This window comes from Aplidium turbinatum, chromosome 2, assembly GCF_918807975.1.
Source record: "Aplidium turbinatum chromosome 2, kaAplTurb1.1, whole genome shotgun sequence".
NCBI lineage: Eukaryota > Metazoa > Chordata > Ascidiacea > Aplousobranchia > Polyclinidae > Aplidium > Aplidium turbinatum.
Genome location: NC_137473.1, coordinates 7,121,088 through 7,137,305, shown reverse-complemented (window position 1 = coordinate 7,137,305; position 16,218 = coordinate 7,121,088). Strand labels below are relative to the sequence as shown.

Here is a 16,218-nt window from a genome sequence, read left to right as displayed (position 1 = left end):
AATTAGAAATCTTTGTGAAGGTATAAGCTATACCAGGGGTGAATTCAGCAAGTAGCCTTGAGGTTGGCAACAAAACACGATGATTAGTCTGGCCTTGCAAATGCACTGTGAGCAAAGTTAATTTTTCGTTTAGAGGAGGCTGATCTACATAATAATGCGTAATACGTATAATCACGTTGACGTTTGGTAGTTAGTTTTGCAACTGTTTAAAAGCTCCAAAAAAAAATTAAAAAACTATTTTGATGTTTGCAGGCTATGTCATGTAGTCTACTTCGAAACAAATAAGCCTATCAATCATACCTCAGACAACTTTAAATCGTTCAAACAGAATGAGCATAGAAAGCTGTCATATCTGGAACAAAATTACACTTATTTCCATTGTTACTTAGCTTGTTTAACTGTAAGTTGTTTACAAAATGACAAAGAAGAGTTATGTATATTCGTAGCAACAAAGTTAGTTGACAACAATGTCACTTTATTTTATTTTCGTTTATCCTGTCTGTTTCTGATGTCATAATTTAACAAATATTTCCAAGAATATTCCAGGTTGGGCAGCGTCAGCTATTTGTTTTTACCAAGAAAAGATTGTGAGCCAACTGAATATTATAACAACGCGTTAGTTAGTTCAGGGTGTTCAAGTGTTTACAAAGGGCTGTGTGTAGTATGTAAAAATAGGTGCTCTTTCACTGAGCTATCTTTCTACGAGTAGAAATTCTTTCTTAGGTTTGTCTATCGTAAAAGTAAACACTGCAGACATACCTTTAACAGCAGTCAACAAGCTAATCAAGCAGTTCCATTACTTGCTTCATTTTTATCAATTTTCAAACAAAATTTAAAGAGTCTTCGTTTTAAAGTATTTTGTTTCATATGGATTGTGAGCTTTTTAATGTTCTACCAACTCGTACGTACACAGATGTATACATTGAATTTATAGTTTTATAGTTGCGTTCATAACAGTAACTAAACACAAAAGCAAGAGTAAGCATTTAATTTATCATCGCCTGCTTATGGCAATGTCATGTGGACAAAGGTCATTCTAAAGTGTTGAATAGACGGTAATATACATTCAATTAATCAACCAAAATACTGATTTTTTGAATAATGACAAGCGGAAATGTCAATGCTTTACGAATATAGCGATGCTTTGAAAGATAACTGTGATATTGCAGTTAGTGTTAGGCCAGAAAATGAGACATTACCATAGGTTGAATTATTTTCCAAAGCTTATCAACATGTACAGTTGTTGTGCGGAAAAGAAAAGACTCACCTAAGTATTGGCACAAGTATATATATAACCGAAGACATACGTTGGAGCTGATGTAGCAAATTAGCTTTGCTATAATAATAAATTAGTGAAACATAATATTGCAACAAAACAACTACGCAGTAAGTCAATGTACCGTGATAGATTCCGAAATTCTTTTGTATCCTACAGTACAAAAAAGTTTGAAATCACTGACAGTACCTAAATAGGCCAACTGCAAAGTAATCTTTGTCTTGGGTGCACAATAATGCATTAATCCGTACTAAAATTACCGTTTGCAAAGCTTTTTTTCATTTTTTGTTTATGAAAAAACATGTTATAGTTTTTCATGGTGTAATATAAATAGTAATATTAAGACATCATTCTTTATGCTTTTAGGCGTTAGGGACGTTTAAGTTTTTTGTAAAATATTAAAACAGAGAAATGGGAAACTCTGTATCTCAAGAAGAGCGCGATCGATTTCTCAGCCTGGCAGCCGAGAAGGGAGAAGTGCAGAAAGTAGATCAGTGGCTTAAAAAGGGAGCAGATCCGAACACGCTTTTGGAGGATGAAGAGAAAAGGAGCAGGACGTCGCTCCATAGAGCAGCGTCCACGAAGAACAACGTCGATGTACTGACAAAGCTTCTTAGCTACATTAAAGATGTTGGTGAGTGATGTGCTGTACTTCAGCGACGTTGTCTTCGATTGACAATATTTTGTTTTTGCATATTTTATCGTTAAAATGTCTCATGTGAGATAATCTAGCATAGTTATCTAGCATAAATACATTCTATGCACAATACTAGCATGCTGTGTGAAGCAATAAGCTTGCATTATAAAATAATTTTTTAGTGTCCAGAGATAACCAGATAAAGATGTTGATTAACAAAATAAATATCTGCAAAAGTGTTCATACCTTATTGAAATCGTTTGAAAATAGAAAGTAACGTGTTCGGCATTCGTTGGTGAAGCTTTCGGCTTTCTCTAAGCACATTTGTAGACCTACTATACTGAATCATTTTGTAGAAATAAAACTTAGAGTAGGATACGAAAGATAACTTACTGGACTTTCCTTTGATCGGAGCCAAACCTTTAGTCACCTGCGGCATTTGTTTGAATATGAAGAATCTTGATGCGAAAGGAATGGATGTTTTTTGTTTTCTTTTATTATATGATCAGTTTGTGTATAAAGCTTTTTGTGTACGATAGAATCTGATAGGCAAATGAAGTTATTTCTCTCTATTACTTTATCACTCTCTCTTCCACTGTTCTAAAGGTTATTTTGTGTGTTAGACATGACAGATGACGATGGCAACACAGCCCTCCACCTAGCGGCAGGATATTACAACAATGCGGCGGTGGTGCAGACTCTTCTACACGCGAAACCCAACTGCAAAATTCAAAACAGCAAAGGAAAAACGGCTTTGCACAGGTAAAAAGTTCAGTTTTGATAGAAATGAAACGTCTTCTATAAACCCATCAACCTATTGATTAAATGGGTAGAGCATTAAACGTTGAGTTGTCAATAGGGACTTGAGACGGGTAACTTGACTGACTTTGTGCTGTTTCAAATTATGCGCAACTTTTCAGTGCCATCGAAAATGGAAGCGATTGGAAAATTGTTGAATTGCTTTTGCGAGCTGATTCGGATCCCAACATTTCTGATTTTATGGGAAATACCCCTTTACATGTTTGCGCAAAGAAACAGAGCTGTGACGACATAGTTGCTGGAATGTTACTGAGATTTGGTGCCAATCCAAATTTGAAGAACTTGGAAGGTATACTGTAAAAACAATGAAAACTATTAATACTACAAAAAGTGCTCAATGCTAAGCAAAAAGGCAAAGCAGAGCGAATAAAATCAAATGTAGTTATTACTATCTGAAGCCTTTACAAATTGTTTCACCTAACGGATCATCAGAAGGTCTGAAAAACATGAAAAAAAGTAATGAATCGATAATTCCTGAAAAGATATTAAATATTACAATTGTAATTCAACCTGCAAAAAAAAAACTTTAAACCTGTAGCCTACTTCCTGAAAAAGATATTAAATATTATAACCGTAATCCAAACTGCAGAAAAAAACCTCAGAATTACTAAAGTTTATCTCCATACATTACTACAAAGTTTCAATTAATTTGTCCAACTGGAAACCAAGCAACTTGATGGCAACATCTATGTTGCAACATAGATGTTGCCATCAAGTTGCTTGGTTTCCAGTTGGACAAATTAATTGAAACTTTGTAGTAATGTATGCAGATAGACTTTAGTGATTCTGAGGTTTTTTTCTGCAGATTGGATTACGGTTATAATATTTAATATCTTTTCAGGAAGTACAGGTTTAAAGGTTTTTTTTGCAGATTAAATTACAGTTGTAATATTTAATATCTTTTCAGGAATTATCGATTCATTACTTTTTTTTCATGTTTTTCAGACCTTCTGATGATCCGTTAGGTGAAACAATTTGTAAAGGCTAAAGGTATACTGTATGTGCTTCACTCAGTGACGTAGCTAAAATGAACATTTTAGGGGTGTAACAACTTGTTGAGAGGGGGCAAACATCATGCAACATGAATTAAAATGGTATTAAAACGTTGAAATAGCATTAAAACATTTTTTGGGGGCAAGATAAAATGTGGCGAGTGATTTTCCTCCAAGTCGCCCGGTCGCTACGTCCCTGGCTGCACTCAAATAAAATATTTAAACGATTATGCTTCCAAAGTGTCATGGCATTGTTAGAAGTGAAATAAAGTAAAGTCGTTTCCTCGCTGCTTCTACAGTAATAACCTAAAGCAGTTGTTTATGAAATAATGCAAAGAAGCGTACTGTAGCCTACTGTACAGTGAACATTGTTCATATGATATGAAAAACACCATGCTGCAAGATTAAAAACTGTTCATTTATCTTTCAGGTCAAACTCCATTGCATGTAGCGGCTAAGGCTGGTAATAAAGTTGTCTTACTTCTGCTCAAGTTTCACGCTAAGGTAATTGATTGTATTTGTTTCACATCAATTTTATCGGTAGACACTTTAACATGAAGATATCCAATTCAACCACAAACCAATCAGTTGTTACGTTGTCCGTAATGTGTGAATCAGAACATGTTTTACTTTTTGGTGGCTACCGTTCAATTGAGACCATTCCAGCATTTAGGCAGAGAGTTGATTATTACTTTGAACTTTATTGATAATTACAAAAGAAAAAAAAAGCAATAGCAGTGGTGGGAATCAAAACCACGTCAGTAAAATGACCATCACCGCCCTAACCCGGCAGCCGATAGCAAACCGATGACTTAATTTAGCTACCATTTTCAATTTTCATTGTTCTTTTTAGAAACGCAACCTTGGTGACGTAATGATTAGCGTAGCTTCGTAGTTGAATTGGATATCTGCATGTTAAAGTGCCTTACCAATTTTATCGCTATGCCAGAATTCACAACATATGTTCATACTTTGTTGAGACGCTATGAAAATCTACTTATGCGAGGCTTGGTTTGCTTCCTTTGATACGTGTTAATGCAAACAATGTTCTATAAAGGTTGTAGGTTTGATTTTTTTAGAGAATAGGCTGCTGAACTTAGCCCATTAGTGGTTGGCAGGTCATTGATATAATTAAAAAAATTTACAAATTGTTTTTGGTTGAATATGAATATTAAAAAGCATAGCCTATCACCTTTCACAAGAAGATGTCTTGTGAAAGGTGACAATGCTACTTTTCACAATGGTACGTCCTTATTTCCATGAACACATTCTGGTACTAATTGATTGTTAAAGTTGATATAGCGTAACCATAATTCGTACAACCTGCAGCAGTATAGTAGCCTAGGCTTAAAATTCTTGCAAAAGTCACAAGATACGAAAAATAGCTCAAAAACAATACAAAATTATTTTATAACCATAATTAGAATTAAATAAATAATATTAAACAAATACATTCAGGCTAGTAGCCGTATTTATGTATTATGTGGTTGCGTCCATCTAACAGGTACGTTTGAGAGATAAGTCTGGGAGGAAAGCATCTGATCTTGCAGATACTGAAGAGATGAAGAAGATTTTAGAATTTGAAGAAGATTGTTTAGAAGGTACAATTTTAAACGTATGTGAACATAAAAAGCATGAAAACAAGTGAGATTGTGGCTGTTGTTCAAATTAATTGATTTCCTTTTTTTTTAGAGAGAACAGTGCGGGTATTCTCAACTCCTCCGTATATGATGTCACCAAACGGAAGATATTCCTACAAGAATTCCACAAGTAGTTATTACAATGGCAACAGTGCTGTAACGCCAAATGGGAAACGATTGCATTTTTGGTGAGAAACGTTTCAGAGAATATTGGCTACACTTTTCCTCGTCTGGAAATGGGGATGTCTTTAATCATTTTAAAGTTTGTTCACACGATTATAAACACATTTGGTTGAAAAGAAATCGTTAAGAAAAAGTTGTTGAGTTTGCTATGGACTTTATTTCTTCTTTGGGTTTACGTTATAGCTGGATACGCAGTAACGTTGATAGGCGGGTCCAGGGGGAACTTTTGGACCCGGACCCGGGGATAATTTTAGAGGCCCGAAGCTTTTCTAAGGGGCCTGGAATTTAAAGAACCCAACGCCTATTGTTGGGATATGGTGCGTTTTTCTTAGAAGTGTCTCGATTTGGGACCCGAGGATCTGATTGGTACCGGGCCAGAAATATTCTCTCAACGACCCTGGCTGGATAATGTTCATATTAGTCTTGTTAGTATTTACTAGCAAGCTTCTCCCGATGTATCCTAAGTTACAACTTACGAACCAGTTACAAGTTACAAAGCAACAAAAATTTCAAGATGACCTACATATAGGCTATGCTATTTCTATTTGAATAAGAAGCTTTTGATGATCCCAATAAGGGTGAAACAGCCTGTTAAGGTTTTTTGGTGTACAGTGACCTAACTGCAATTGATATGGGCTACTATTGTCATTTATACAGGGCTGGAGATACCAATGAATGGAAGGGGTATGGGGGTGACGGAATAATTCACCTCCCAGATAAGTCCGATATAGTTGTCCCTCCTCAGGCCATCCCCCATGGAACTGATTTTAAAGTAAGTTGATTGAATAAGAAAAGCATTAAGATAAATTACATTAAGCTAGCAAAAAATTAAACGGCAAAGCAGGGGAGAAGTTTCATACTTATGCATTCTGTTTTTCAAGTCATTGTGTAGGCCTAAATCAGTTATTTATTTTCAATGTACCGGTAGATGTAAAATCAGTTATTTTTCGTTACTTGAAAAGGGCTAACATGTGTATAGCCGAAAACGTTCGTAGCTTATATTTTATGTTCAGTTTAATGTATTGTGTTAAATGCCGTGTGGTTACTTGGTTTTATCTGTCTATGGTTGAAGAAAGTCACCTCTTTATCAAAATTGTCTTTACTTTCAGATCAACATCAAGCCATCGAAATTGGATGGTAATGAAGATCTTCCTGACATTGATTTTGATCGATATGACTTCGAGGTTGATATCAAGTTAGATGTACCAGGTGACGTAATGGTCTGAAGTTTGGCTCAAGGTTTTGTAATGCAATTGGTTATTTTGAAGATCTCATTGATGACATTTGGCGGAGAAAACCCAAATTAAGTAAATAAGAAGTATCTAAAGAGCCTATCTGACAGCTTTATCGCAATAGCACGATGTTGTGTGAATATAAAGCGATCCCAGGGGCGGATCCAGAGGGGGGCGATTGGGGCGATCGCCCCCCCTAAAACCCAAGAAAGTAGCTTTATTCTTCATTTATATGTATACGATTTGGAAAGCAACATATCGAAAGCAATGCTGAATAAGTCTTTCGCCATGTTCAAAGATTAGGTTAGGCTAGGCTATAATAATAACATAGTAGGCCTATAAGGCTATTATTTCGTCGCAGAGTCCAATTACCGAACGAAATTACTAAAATTTAAAAAGTTTCTAAACTTTTTGCCGGCACTGTAGAGCATAGCGATAAATCCCTTAGCCTAGATAAGTTGGTTGGACAGAGCAGGTTATTGGCAACTTTGACGGTCAGTCGTGGAACTAAAACCATTGAAATTCTACTTTGAAATTGCATCTAGAAACAGCAAAGCTCAATTTTTTTCAATGAGACTTTAGCATCTTGACACCTAACATCATTGCTACCACGAAATTGCTCAAGTACCGACCCGATAGCATTGACAAAAGTCATTTGCAATGCCTACAACGGCTTGTTACGTCATGTATATAGTGTGGAATCTGCTCTAGGTTCAGAGATCCAACTATGGAAGGAGAAGTGGGAAAATAAAACTGTTCCGGCGACTGCTGCAGTCTTACTGATGACGACTGCTGCAGTCTTACCGAAGAAGCTTTACAACCGTGTGATGAAGATGTGTACACAATCGTAGACTCTCTTCTAAAAATACTATTAACCTTGCCAGTCAGCGTAGCATCAGCCGAAAGAAGCTTTTCATCTCTTCGGTTGTTGAAAACCTGGCTGAGAAACAGCATCGGCGAGGAAAGACTGAATGGATTGGCCTTACGATACCAGCATCGGGACATTTTAATTGACCACAGACTCCGTGATAAATCGATTTGCCAACAGTAGAAACCGTAAACTTAACTTTAGTGTTGTAGTTAAAGGTACGACACCTGTTAATATTACCCGTACCGGCAAAGTAGCTTTTTATTTTCGTTTTATTTGTGAAGTCCACAGAAATAGTTGTTTCTGTTATTGTTAGTTTCTTTTTTTGTCTGGTGCAGCGACAGTGCATGACACGTTTTAAGGAGGACTATATCTTTTGGTCGTCATTTAACTATGTTTAACTGCCATTCTATTGCACAAATTGTAGTGTTTCGCTCGTCCAAAATAAAAATTTACAATCTATACTTAGCCTATAGTGGCGATTTTACGGGGGGTGGAGCATAACCCAGTGTTTTGACCTGGCTCCCACTTTTGTTGCTCATTATGTTGAATGTATGCATAACCTTTCCTCATTGCTCTTTGTAACAATTCAAAACTTGTCAGAGGAATAAAACCTCGAAGTTATACAGTAAGTCTATAACCTCAATGTTTGCATCAATATTGGGAAGACAAAATTACCTGTTATTATCTTTCCGAGGTCAATTTTTAAATTGCCGTGAAACAATCAAGAGTGAAACCTTCAGTCTCAACTATAAATGCGGCTAGGTTGCTCAGGCTTCAACTTGACATGGCAAGGGCATATCAGCTCTTCATCTCTCCCTTTGTTAAACAACAGCATTGTTGAAGGTTTTTTAAGTTATAGAATGTCAATTTCTCATTATTTGTGTTCGAAATGCTCTCAACGCATCAAACTCGATCTAAATTTTCTAGGGGAAACCCCCGTCGTTATTTGTGCCTGGCTGATCACTTGCCTGAAAGTCAATGACATCGCCCCCCCCCTAACGTGAATACCTGGATCCGCCCCTGAGCGATCCTAATACTTTATGAATGTTTCAAGGAATGCATCAAATGCAGTTAGTTTCTATTTGCTCTTTTGCTCGTCATTAAACACTTTTTGTAATTTTAATAGTAGGCTATTTATTGTTTCAAGAAATATATAGGCTTAACAAATTAACTTCGAAGAACACTGTTTTTATGTTTCTTTAGTTACATCACCCGTTACATTACATGTTACATCACCCGATGAATCTTGCTAAAAAAGTACAAACAACCTGTTTAAAAACTCCTCTAAACAATAAATACTATTAATACTTTACTACAAAAAAGTGCTCAATAGCCTACCAAACAAAAAGTCAAGCAGAACGAACTATATCAAATACAGATACATAAGTTACTGTTACTAATATTTTACGGTTGCAAATAAGTTATAGTTTTTAGTGAATAGTAATTGCATCAATTGCTTGTGAGAGGTTTTCTCATTTATACACTGTTTGTATAACGTAGTAGGCTGCGTGTAATGAAGTGTAATATTACACGATTAGTGCTTATAGAGTGCATACTGTGCTCAACAAAGCTAAGTGCACAAACTCACAATTTTCTCTGCGGTTCTTTGTGTAAATATTCTTACTTTTCAGGAACGTTGCTGATAGCGCCATGGATGGCTGAATCTAATCCTTCTATCGAAAAACTTGCTTCGAATCTAACCTCCCAGCCAGCCTTTACTGGGTTTTGTACGGAAGGCAACAATCGGTGGAAATCTTCTCGAGAGGTGGCTTGCAAGCACGACGGAGTTGTTGGGCTTCATTTTAACTTGACAAGAGAGAAAGGCGAAAGAAGAAGCTATAAAGTAAGTACAAAATGAAAAGTTAGTTATAAAGTCTAAAATTATAAAATAAACATATCAATAATTTACTATTTCCTCTTCTTACAAATAGCCTAAACTAATTTCTTTCCTGTTGACTTTTACTCAGGTTTCACAATTCTCATAACGCTCACAGGCAACAAGTATTTAATATTAAGTGTAATTTATTATAACAAAAGTGGTCTTGTTAGACTATTGTAATGAAGTGTGTGAAAATCACAATTAACCAACTGTTTAAAGAAGATGGTTATTAACAGATTCCACAACCGAATAGACGATCTTTCACAGAGGTATTGCTGCAACGCCCACTTACCTCCAAGTGCAAGCTAGAAAACGGTTTAGAGGAAGAAAGTAGATCTTCATCATCCTTATCTGTGTTTTCAAATGAAGACAGCGACAAAGAAGAAGAAGTCGTAGATAAAAACGTTGATCAAGGACCTCTTAATATAAACGACTCTGCCAACGTTACAGTGTCTCCTGATTTCTTAAATCAAAATAAGGGACGAGAAAATATCAGTTCTTCTTCATCAGAATCTGAAAGCGATGACAAAAATAATAGAAAGACGCCGATGTCTGTTTCTTTAAGTGAACTTAAGAATGACACAACAAATAATCTGTTTAATCAAGATCATGATAGCTCCTCTTCATCAGATGCTGGCAGTATTGATGAAGATCCTAAGAAGCCAGCTTTGTCTGTCATTTCAACTGACCACCAAAATGGCGCGACCAATTTTCCAGAAGACTGCATTCACACTAAACAGGAAATTCTAGAAAAGCTAAGTGATGTCTTAACAGAAAAAAGCAGCAGTTCCAGTGAAGACGAATATGAACAAGCTCCTTCGGAGTTGGATCATAAAAAAGATAATCCTAACAATAATGACAATAGCCCACATGCTTATTCTCTGGCTCCTGTAGACGACAAGATGTCATATGACGACATAATGGAAAAGCTACAAGACATGAATTATACCGACACAGACGCAAGTGAAGATATGATGAACTTTGACGAAGAGCCAAGATATCAACATCCTATTGATCCTGCTCTTGCAACAATAGTAGAAGACTCTGAAGAACAAAACGTTTCTTCAGCACGCTCTATTGAGGTAGATTTATTGTGACTGCATATTATGATTTATTGTGACTGCATATTATGATTTATTGTGACTGCATATTATGATTTATTGTGACTGCATATTATGATTTATTGTGACTGCATATTATGATTTATTGTGACTGCATATTATGATTTATTGTGACTGCATATTATGATTTATTGTGACTGCATATTACATAACTGAATGATCTTTGAAAAAAAAAAAAAATCGAAATTTATATTTGTTTTCACTTTTTAAGTATTGGTTTGAAGTTTTTCATGTGCAAACTTCCTGTGTTCTGGTTGCAAGAAACAGTTGAAGATCTCATTGTCCACGTCTACAGTACAGCGTTCTATCCAATTCTTGGTTTTAGCAGTGTACAAACTTATAAAATTATACATAGTCTATGGTAACCATCTAATATTATCTTATCAGAAGAAATGTTGACTGAATTTCCATGCAATAAGGCAAAATGTGGTAGAATTGTCAATCATTTGCGCAACGAATTGAAGCATCACTTGAAAGCAATGCAAAAGATATCTGAAGCTGTAAACCGGTACTTATAAACACTGTTTGTTAAAACCTTTTCTGAAACTATCTGTAGTTACTGTGGTATAAAATATTAGGGGAAAGTTGGGTGCTATGGGACGCTTAAGCTCGAAGGAGAATTGGTTTGTTTTGAGGCATCAATTATTTTTCCTTGTGATGTCACACGTTATCTAAAGTACAATGTACAGGAAAAATACAAATATTGGCTCGACTACTTTGGTTGTAATAGTATATTTCTGTCCCATATCACCATACTGTGTCCCATATACACTGACCTATGTTCATCGGCTATTGCTTGAGCGCTAATGAGTGCAAGGAGCTTATCCTATGTCAGCACTTGTCAAATATTACAAATAGATGACTATTGACTACACTCTCGCTGCATAAAGTAGACTACGCGTAATTTCTTTTTTCTGAAATTTTCTCCGATTCTTAACGCTAAGGAAGAACAAGAAAAGTGGTCATGCTTAATTACAACGCTGTATCATACTAAACTATAGGCTACTGTTGACTATTGTTGTATATGTATTTATATAAAGCTGATTTTAAATATTTTTGTGCTATCACGCTTTCAAAAATTTGTGTTTTTACTGCAATATTATTTGTACTGTATAGATTACTGTTTGTGTGTGCATTTCGTCCATTTATAGTAAAGCACTAAAACGTCTATACATTTTTTCTATCATTGTTTAAATAGTTGGCTACATTATTTTAAGTTTCCACTGCTTCAGCTGCAAACTGAATTATCTTTTTTAAATTGTTTTAACGTTGCAAAACGTTAAAGAGACATAAAAACGACAGATTTTATTTGTTGAGTTATGTAAAGTTTCTGATATAATGTATTTGTAAAAACATGCAATAAATTAAGTAAACTGGCTGCTATAATGGTTTGGTTTTGAATCTTTATCTTCGAACAGACTAAACCTTTGATGGGTTATAGAAGTTTCCAATTTTTGTTTTGATTGTTGGAGTATTGTCGTCTGTCAACTATTCCATCCACTAAGTTGCCGCTGAATAGAGAACAGTTTTGAAATGCGTTGCTCAAGCCAACACCCCGAGAGTCGAACCAGTGCCGTTTGATCATGAGAATGTTGTCAGCAAGTAGCTTCCTATTAACAGATTTCAGAGATCCATCGGAGTTCCCACCACTGCTCAAGGGTGGTAAAAGGCAGAGCTCCTCGACCCTTAAAGTGGAGTAGAATATAAAGGTGCATACGTAGAGGATCTTTGCTACTTTCGGGCAAGATCTTTCTAATTGGAATGATACAGCGATCGTTGATTAGGCTGCTTAAACGATGCAGAAATATGGTGTATCAAGAAATCAAAACTTTCATTAGGTGGAATAGCGTAGCAGATAAGGCACTCTCTTTCCAATCAATCAATCAATCATACGCTCTTGGTTCGATTCCCAGCCTATCTTGTTGTTCAAAAACACCTTACAAGGCATCAAGGTCTCGAAAGAAGCACATTTGCAAACAAGTGATTTTAAGTTGAGTTAATTTTCAATGCGTCAAAATTGAATGTGTTTCTATAAGCATATTTGCTATCTATGAGCCATTTTGGCCAGGCAGCCAGCACTATAAATTACTTTTACTCACAAATACAAACCAGACCTCTTGATCACTTTGAATCTTGACAGCTGACCTAAAACTTTCTGAACTGTAATGCAATGAGAACAAAATTTTTCGATGATAAAAATGTTTGCTGTCAATGTAATATGGAGATCAATACTATCACCACACAAAGTCCGTAAAAGTGCAATTAGAAGAAGTCCATAAAAAATGTCCATGAAACAGTTTCTGATAAACGCGTTAGTGAAATAATATTTACACAATAAGAGCATATAAGCACTTTTCCATAAAGTATAATGCAGTATAAAATTATAAATTCTGAAAAGTTTTATGTAGGCCTATTCCTCTGAGTAAAACTTAGGCAAGCTACTCCAAAAAAGAGCTGTTCCTAAAATACATAAAGAATTTTATTTTAAAAAGGCATAAGCCTTATGACATAGGCATAACTACAAGCTGATAAGTCAAATAAGTTTTGCTGCAACAAAAAGAAATAAGCATGTTAGTAACTCTAAAAACCAGGCCCTTGAAGTAAACACTGAACAGCTTAGAGTAAAAATACTCATTTTTGAGAAATAAAATTGACCAGTTGGACAATTCCATTGTTGAACATGAAACCTCTATGAAAAATATGTCGCACAAACATTGCATAAAAATGTATTCGTATTTCACGTTCTAAATTAATCATTTAAGATAGTGAAGCTAAACTCCGTATAGTTAATTTTTCCGTCTCCGTTTGTATCCGCATCTTTAATCATTTCTTCAACTTCCTCATCTGTCAGCTTTTCTCCCAAAGTCGTCATGTACTTCCTGAGATCCGCCGCAGTTATGTATCCGTTGAATGTCTTGTCAAATACTCTGAATGAAATAATTGGCAACATTGCTCAATGTGAAAACAGTCTAAAACTCTTGTAAACCATTTTTTTCCCTTTGAACCATCAAAATAGTATAAAACCCTGTCGAATCAATGGTTCACCTGAACATTGAGAATTACTGAATTATTCCATCTACCAAATGCCGCTAAATAGAAATCTCTTGCAGTAAAAAGGTTTTGCTCGAACGCACATCTCCAGACTCCAGAGTCAAACAAAACCAGTGCCGCTTGATTGGACTCATTTTTGTTTATGAAGTCGTAAGTTTAAATAAACAACCTAACGGATGATTATTCTACCGGTTATTATAATTAGAGCTCATTTAAACTTTTGAAAATTGCATAAACGGGACCATAACTAAGGATATTTTTGTTGTCTACGGTTTCATATTCAACAAATGGCAACCCTGAAAAAATGACACCGGGCAATGATGGGGCAATGATACAGAAATGACCTTTTAAAAATCAAGATCCCCAGTCGTAGAGTTTTCGTACAATTCCACACCCAAAGTGACGAGACCTATAATAGCCTATCTATACAATTGCAGTATAGCCTACTGAGATTTCAGCCTACTAGCAACTTTTAACAACAACAAGAACTTTAGACCCTTAGGGATTAATACTTTAATTCAGGGGTCACCAAACTTTTACTCTGAGGGCCGGATTATTGCGAGTTTAACAGCTGCGGGCCGGATGCAAATTCCGAAAAGATATACAACTAATTAGAATCTCCATTGACTTGAATTGAGCACAATAAATAACAAAGTCAGCCGTGGAATAGCAAAGTTGTGATGAAAATCGAAAGGTTGCTGGAAAAGTTATCCCCTGCTGTGATACACTACAGGGCACCGTGCTCTTGAAAAAACATTACATCTTTCCAAATTTGGCCTAGGCTGTCCCCATTTGTGGTGGCCTAATGATAAACAGCAACGTCAGTCCTTTACAAAAAGTTTGGTAACTTTTTTCCTTAACAGTTGTAGTGCAGCTGCCAGCTGTTATTTCCGTGCACGTGGCGGGCCGGATGAAATCAGTTCGCGGGCCGGTTCCGGCCCGCGGGCCGTAGTTTGGTGAACCCTGCTTAATTGATTACTTGAATGCGTTGGTCAATTCGTCATCCATCTCTAAAGTAGACTTCATTATTCGAGCAAATAGTTGAAAAATATTATTGAACTCCACTTCTCCCGTGTCTTTTGGATCGAGTTCCTGCCAAAGTTTAAAAGTTCAGAAGCCTCAATTGAAGCAGTGGGTTCACAATTAAGATCTTTTTTGTTTCGAAATATTTAAAACTATTTCTACCCAGAAAAAAATCCGTCATTTTCACATTGATTCAACGCTTGTAGACGTTAAATTATTGTCGATATGACGGATATTCTTTTGCAGTTGACTTACAGTAAGTAGCGTATAGCCTAGCCTACTATACAACCCGGTCTAGTGCAAATTAACGATAAACTAGCAGTCTAATAAAAAGATTGCACGAGCACCGGATAAGCATAATATTCTGTAATCTTGTCATCATTCTTAAATCTTTCTAAACATGGTGGGCTATTAGGCTACATTTTAATTGTTGGATTTTCTGCGTTTTAAGATTCTCACAAAGCATACGCTGTACCGTACGTGTTTTGAATGGGCATCAAAATAGAATTCTTCAATGTGAAACTATCTCGAAACAGAATTATACCCAAGTAATGAATGTTGCTTCAAAACCAAATATATCTAATTTTGAAACAGTTTTGTTCGAAACAAATCCTCAAGTAGCAGAAAAACGGAAAAAATTCAAACAATCGTTGAATATAATAATATTCAATTAATGTGACTATTAATCAGGCAGATGAATTTATTTAGTTAGACATTTGCACAGGGGCACATCCAGCATGTAGCCTTTGGGGAAGGGAAATTTAAACAAAACACAATGATGTTAAGGTCTACTTTAATCCGTCTTTGTAAATACACTGTAGCCTAAATAAAGTTAATTTTCTGTGCTTTAGGGTAGTGATTGCCCTTCTCTCTGGATCCGCTTGCATCTGTGGCTTAATTAAAAATAATAAAAACAATCAGTGTATAGCCTATTCCACAAACTTTTTTATAATCTTCAAGTTCCGATTCTGTTGGTGCTTGCCCAGCTGCTCTCAGCACACCGGCAACATCGTCGGTGGAAATGCAATCTGTTTCTTCGGCATCAAACTTTTTGAATGCTTCTTTGAACATAACTTTATCCTCTTCCATTAATTTGTCTTCTGCCATATTTACGATTTATGAAAATAACGTACTTGAAATAAACTATTCTAGTAGACTATTAATGTTAAGATAACCATACAAAAGCAGGCTAATTTCTGTGAAGCCAACTTCTTACAACTAAGCAACCACAATGAGACTCGAGCTTTCTTCAGATTTATTGTGGACGTTTGTTTTATAAAAAGTATTCAGTTACAGCTACTTACATTCTCTATTGTATAAAAAGGCTGGTTACAAATTGCTTTGGCTCAACGTCAATGAATGTAAAAACTTCAAAGAACAGCTTATATCTTTTAGGCCAACTTGCACTGGATACCCATTATCCAATCTAAATTAGGCCACATTAGTTAGATTTTAATAGGCCGCTTGGACTGTGGCTACAGACTTTTATGTTTT

The 16,218-nt window shown here is 35.8% G+C and overlaps 2 protein-coding genes across 2 annotated transcripts; one reads left to right on the top strand and one right to left on the bottom strand.

The window, feature by feature from the left end:
• The first annotated feature begins 1,687 nt into the window (after positions 1–1,687).
• LOC145764959 (uncharacterized) lies at positions 1,688–12,025 on the top strand. Its single transcript, XM_082576676.1, has 10 exons — positions 1,688–1,910; positions 2,537–2,675; positions 2,834–3,021; positions 4,155–4,228; positions 5,229–5,325; positions 5,417–5,552; positions 6,205–6,319; positions 6,657–6,756; positions 9,282–9,493; positions 9,766–12,025. Exons 1-10 carry the CDS (start codon positions 1,688–1,690, stop codon positions 10,624–10,626), a joined length of 2,145 nt encoding a protein of 714 aa, XP_082432802.1. The 3' UTR covers positions 10,627–12,025.
• An 835-nt stretch (positions 12,026–12,860) lies between these two features.
• On the bottom strand, positions 12,861–15,927 carry LOC145764606 (neo-calmodulin-like). Its single transcript, XM_082576236.1, has 3 exons — positions 15,667–15,927; positions 14,681–14,793; positions 12,861–13,577 (listed from the first exon to the last, which is right to left on the bottom strand). The coding sequence occupies exons 1-3, from the start codon at positions 15,829–15,831 to the stop codon at positions 13,400–13,402; spliced, it is 456 nt and encodes a 151-aa protein (XP_082432362.1). The 5' UTR covers positions 15,832–15,927; the 3' UTR covers positions 12,861–13,399.
• Between the last annotated feature and the right edge of the window lie 291 nt (positions 15,928–16,218).